The sequence below is a fragment of the Crocodylus siamensis genome, chromosome 4 (genome assembly GCF_052110815.1).
Source record: "Crocodylus siamensis isolate JL-2025a chromosome 4, ASM5211081v1, whole genome shotgun sequence".
Taxonomy (NCBI): Eukaryota; Metazoa; Chordata; order Crocodylia; family Crocodylidae; genus Crocodylus; species Crocodylus siamensis.
In genome coordinates, this window is record NC_143398.1 from 124,273,093 (window position 1) to 124,279,092 (window position 6,000).

The window sequence follows — 6,000 nt, forward strand, 5'->3', positions numbered from 1 at the left end:
ATGCTTGCTTTCCAAGTCTAGAAAGGAAGCCCCACTACCAAGTCCAGAAAGGGGATATGAGGTAGAAATGAAACAAGAACAAAAGGTTCTGGGAGATAATTTAAGGTGTGGAATTTTTCTCTCCTTGTCCCAAAGACACACTTCTATTTGGGACAGGGGAAATAAATGCCTTATAGACAAAAGTAAAATTGAAAAGGTGACGCCCAACTTGAAATTGCATGCCTCACTGTATAAAGAGACTCTCAGAACATTATTTTAAAACTCTGTACTGAAAGTGCCCAGATATAGTGAGGACTAACACTCTAGATGGATCCAAGATGATAATTCCCAAAATAATGAAGTATACATTTCCAAAAAGTGTACAGAGTTCTTAAAAGTGAATTTAGCCTGCACTGTACAAGAGAGACGAAGGATTACAGACACAAGAAATCTACTTCTTCTGTGACCTCTAGAAGAAAGTTTCATTCTTACTCTGTTGAAGTTGCTCAACTGCTCCAAAGCACCTGCTGGACCAGACACTGCCTACAGGCTCCCCTTCAAACAGGGTACGCTCAAACATCAAAGGAAGACTGGGCTGCACACAGTCTCAGAGGAAGACTGAGACTGAGAAATCTGAACAGCCTCACTGAGAATTAGAAAAAAAAAATGCAATGAATGGGTAGTGGGTTTGGCACAAAAATACATTAATATAGTAAGAAAGAAAAACCAAGAGCTGAGGAAAGCAGTCCTAAAGTTAAAAAAAAAAACAAAAAAATGAAAACCTCACTTGTATGTCTTGAAGCATTCTTATGTCAGTCTGCATTTGTTTTCTGAATACAAGAAAACTTGTTTGTTTACTCATTTACAGCAAAAAGATTTATTTTCACGCACTATTTATTGAACCTGGTCTTATAAGCCTTATAACCTGCCATAAAGTCAACATGAGTTATGATAATGTGAAACACCTTCAGCATCTGTTAACTAGTAGCAGTGATACAGCTAAAACCATCCATCATATTTGGGCAGTTATTAAATATGTATGTGTGTCAGCAATTTCTAAATATACCCACTAGTTTCTCCACTATTTATGCACATACACAACGTACAAATTATGATAATATTAAAAGAAATTCATGGAACTTCTAAACTTGCTCACGTCCCTATTCCTAAATCTAGCAGATTTTTGTAAATCCAATTCTAAACTTCTAAGTTTTGGTTCAGGATTTAAGGAAAAGCCAGCAAGGAGTGCTTTGCCTGAAAATGATTTTAAATAGAATACATAATAGATGTTTAAGAAAATGTCAAAATGAAGGTACCACAACTCAAGGTTTCAATAAGATTAATATTTGACCAGTAGAGGGCACTAACCCAACTCCCTCAATACATTAGACTAGATTTATAAGGGTTAGCTCCTACACTGAACTGCACAGATTTAATTAACTCCGTTCCTTAGGCTGTTTTAATTATTTAGATGCCAGTTACCACATGGACACTCATTTCAAAATAAAAAGCAGAAGACTCTAACAGACAAACTGATTAAAATGAGCCAGTTTTATTCAGAAGTAAGCGTCCACACAGAAACTTCCAGAGATTTTACTAAAGCAAGCAGTTTTAGGAAACAGATTTAGTTGAGTTAAAAGTCATGAGCAGAAATACACCAATTGGGCCCGGGGGGGGGGGGGGACCCAAGAGCTTCCATAGCACTATCATTAAATATGTTACTGAAAGTATGTACAGGGATAAATAGTAACCATATTGCTTTGATAAACAGTGAACACTTCCCTCTCCCCTTCTCGGTGATGATGGCAACAACTCCTTTAGTCATATTAATACTTTCAAAGGTTTGAAATTTACATAATTATGGGTATTTACACAATTATGAAACTTGCTAAATATAAAGCAACATTTAAATTTTTCTCCCCAAATTTTAAAACTGATCACTTCTCCTTGAATGACAAGTGAATTTTCTAATTAAATGATGCCTTGCCTACAAGCTTGGATACATTTTTAGTGTTGTAAGCATACATGGTGGTTTGGTACACATATCAAAGGTACAGTCGCTGTCCTGAAGGTCCTACAATCTAACATGTTATTTTATAGATATTAGATATACATATTATTTTTTTCCATCTGTTCAGACAGCATCCACTAAAGTAACACTTGGAGGAATACTACTGGATCAAGTTGTTTATGAAGGTAAAACACTGAATGAGGTGTGTGGAGGTGAGGGGACGGGGGGGAAGCGAGAGGGCATCTTTAGTACAGCAATGCACAAACATTTTCCCAATTACTGGATCACAAAATAATGTTCAGGTCATCCTGTGCAGTTAGTCTGAAAGCTTTCAAGAATAAAAGCAACATTTTCCAGGAAGATTACTTCCCCTCCACCACCCAGAAAGTAGTTTCATTTTAACATTCTGAATATGGTGTCCTGAGCTGGACACTACCAGTGATAGGGAGCAAATAATAGCCACTGGGCTTCTCTCAGTTCTAGTAACATGCCTCAATTCTGATATGAAATATCCATGTCATACAAGTCCTGGGCATCTAAGCAAAACTCTGATTTTGCACAATCACAGTAGTTAAGTCATAAGTTTCTATTATGGAGACTTGTAACTTCAGAGACAAGTTCCTTTGGCAAGAATGAGCAGTCACAAGTGCCATGCTACTTCTATCCATTTCCTTTATTCTTAGCTTCACACACTGTACATTTTTAAAGATGACACAAGAAGGGTCGCCCTCATGTTACCAACCAGATGCTCTTGACATCTATGCCCACCAAGTCTCAATTTTTTTTTTTTAATTTACAACCCTATCACCGAGCCCTACCCTTGCACGTAAATCTACTGCATTTTATCATGTCAAATTAGATTGGGAGCTCTCTGGGGCACAGACTTTTATGCCGTTTTTCATAGAGGTATATCAATATATTGGTCCATATCGGATCAGCACTGATAAAAGGAAAATTGACATTATCGGCGATCGGCTTTTTTGGCCGATGTAGCTGATAACGTCACCGATAGATGCCATGCGCATGCACACAGCCACAGCATATAATTGGCAGGGAACGCAGCCCAGCAGCTTAGAAAGCACAGTCCAGCTGGTAAGTCTGTGGGGGAGGGGACATGGGGGAGGGAAAGGGCATGGGGGGTTGCAGATCGAGGCCCCCAAAGTGAGAGAGAGAACTGGGATGGAGCAGGTGCTGCCCAGCTGGGGCAGAGCACAGGAGAGGCCTGGGCACAGGGAGGTGGAGAGGAGGACAGCTCCTCACAGCTGCGCACACCCCAGGGGAGGCACGGCGAGCAAGTGCCCCTAGATCTGTGTGCAGGACAAGGGTAAGCTGCCTGCAGTGGGCTCTGGGCTAGGGGCTGCGCTGGCTTCTTCCCAGCAGGAGGCCTGGTCTGGGGCTGTGCCTGGGGCAGGGTAGGGCAGACAGCAGCAATGCTGGGAAGAGGGGCTATGGTGTAGGCTACAGCCACCCCAAATTCACTATAGCCTACCCTGTAGCCTCCCCCTCCCCCCTCTAGTGCTGCTGCTGCCTGCCCTGCCCCCCCCTCAAGCACAGCCCAGGCCCCCCACTGGGAAGAGGCCAGCACAGCCCTTGGCTCCAAGCCTGCAGCAGGCAACCCATCCTTACCCTGCACACAAATGCAGGGGGGCACATGCCCCCCATGCCTCTCAGCTCTGCCCCTGCCCTGCCCAGGCAGTGCCAGCACCTGCCCCAGCCCCAGCCCCAGCCCCAGCCCCAGCCCCAGCCCCAGCCCCAGCCCCAGCCTGCCTTCTCCCCCCCACAACAGACTGACCAGCTGGACACTGCTTTCTATGCTGCTAGGCTGCATATCAGCTATTGGATTGGTATTGGCTGATATGGCTGGTTAATAATTGGCTATTGGTATTGACCAAAAAAATCTTTATTGGTGCATTCCTAGTTTTGCAAAACACGATGCACATAATTTGACTCCAGGAAAGTAAACACAGCATTTCAACTATAGTGTTGTTTCTGATCCTGTGCAGGGAATTTGGTTTATCAAGTATGCTGATCCACTTGAGATTTCTGCCATCATCAGTAATTTCCCTTACAATTAAAAAGGCAGTACTTTTTTTACAGAATTATTTAAACCCCAACCTAAAACAACTCCCAAATAAATAGTTAACAGACTAAAATCTAGGGCCTCAAATCTAATTTCAAGTGTATCCCATGATGTACTTGAGGGGAGAAAAAAAATACTACACTGCCTACTCACAAACATCTCAAAAACAGTACCAACAGGAGAGAAAAATCAATCTGCCTCTTGTATTATAAAAACATGTACATGCTGTTACAATGAAACCGTCTACCTCTATTGTAGGATCATATTCATCCACAAAATGATTCTGAATTAGCTGAATTGTCAAGGCGCTCTTGCCTACACCACCAGCTCCAACAACGACAAGCTTATATTCTGTCATTTTTAGCAGCCCTGGTAAGGAGAAAACAAGAAATCAAGTGTAAGTCAAACAAAACTTTGTTTCAATTAATTGAAAATAATGCTAGTTTAACAGCCATCCCTAAATTCACTTCAGGTATAAAGGAAAAGAAGTTTCTCATTTCCCTCATCCTCCCTTTTAGACGCACATCCAGAAGGGGATGTTATTTCCATTTCTCAATCATTACACATAAAGATTTAGATCAACAATATTTGTACCCATTGGTTACTGCTGAACTTAAAAATCAGTTATTAATATCTATCATGCATTAAATTCTGGTAACAGCTGGACATTTGTTCTTGCAGACTGAAACACAAAGTTCAGCTCATGTTGTGATCAGCTGTTTTTTAAAAAAAGAAGAAATGTTGAGGAATTGGGGGAGATGGTTCCCTGGATTTGAAAAAAGATTTATGAATTGGATTAAGTATAGCTGTTACTAAGATTTTCAATGAGTTTACTGAAGGGAAGTGCTATAAAGAACTGCCTCCATATTTTATTAGAGTTAAGCAACAGGAGCTCACCTTGACTGTTCTCTGGGCAAGCAGCAAGGTATCACTGCTGATTTGGGGGCTCTTAGTCAGTGCAGAGGATTACAAGGCTGCTGGAAGGTAACAAACACATGGGGTCTTACCTGGGAACTCAGGAAAACCCTGAGTAAGAGGCCACTAAGAGCCAAGGAGCTGCCAGGAGCCAGGGAGGGGCAACTTGGTTCCTCAGGTGCTTACAGGTTCATCCCTGGGGGGCTAGGGAGACGGCTTGGGGGGAGGAGGGGCACGCGCACACACGTGTGTGTGTGTGTGTGTGTGTGTGTGTGTGTGTGTGTGTGAGAGAGAGAGAGAGAGAGAGACAGCTAGGCTAGGGGGAAGAGGCGTGTGTGTAAGTGAGCAAGCTGGATTAGGGGAAAGGAGGTGTGTGGAGCTGGCTTAGGTGGGGGTGAGCTAGGGAATGTGCATGAGCTGGTGAGAGAGCGCGAGCTGGGAGAGAAGAGAGGTGGTGTGGGTGTGGGTGTGGGCGCGGACTGCCCGGCGCAGCGCAAGGGGGTGGGAGGTGCCTACACAGGGCGCTGCTCGCCGGTCCATGCCGGGGCAGTACAGGGCCGGGAGGTGCCGGGCAGTGCCACCTGTCCGGCCGCGGCCGCCCCGGGGGGCTGTCAGCGCCGCCCGCGGTCCCGCTCCCAGGCAGCCGCCCCCTGAGCCCCGCGCTCTTCCCGGCCGCGCTACGTGCCTGCGGCGCTGCCCTGGCCGCGGCCGGCTCTGCTGTATCCCCCGGCGCGGGGCGGGGCGGGGCAGTGCGCGTCCCTCGGCGGCCCGGTCTGAAATGGCGGGGCCAGGGCGGGCCGGGCTGGCGCTGCCCGGGGAGGCGGAGCGCCGAGCGCAAGGATTGCCTCATCCATGCGCTCGGCGCTCCCCGCCTGGCCGGGGGGAGGGGCCGCCCCGCCCCACCCCCTCTTGCGCCCCGTCCCGCCCCGCTCCCCCGCGGCCGGAAATGCACTGAAGCCGCTCGGGGTCTCTCCCTGCTTTGCCAGGACTACGAAAAGATTAGTCTAATAAAAAT

General features: G+C 45.8%; 1 protein-coding gene across 6 annotated transcripts in view; it reads right to left on the reverse strand.

The window, feature by feature from the left end:
• The window catches only part of KRAS (KRas proto-oncogene, GTPase), a 39,968-nt gene extending 34,170 nt beyond the window's left edge, over nt 1-5,798 (reverse strand). For 2 of the 6 annotated variants that reach the window (XM_090043663.1, XM_090043659.1), the window contains exons 1-2: nt 5,671-5,795; nt 4,318-4,439 (exon numbers count right to left, since the gene is read on the reverse strand). In XM_090043663.1, coding sequence (XP_089899789.1) covers nt 4,318-4,428 — 111 coding nt within the window. In that variant the 5' untranslated portion in view covers nt 4,429-4,439; nt 5,671-5,795. Of the gene's footprint in view, nt 1-4,317; nt 4,440-4,967; nt 5,048-5,077; nt 5,650-5,670 lie in introns of those variants that run through there. The other 4 variants (XM_090043664.1, XM_090043662.1, XM_090043660.1 and 1 more) reach the window with 3 other exon arrangements.
• Between the last annotated feature and the right edge of the window lie 202 nt (nt 5,799-6,000).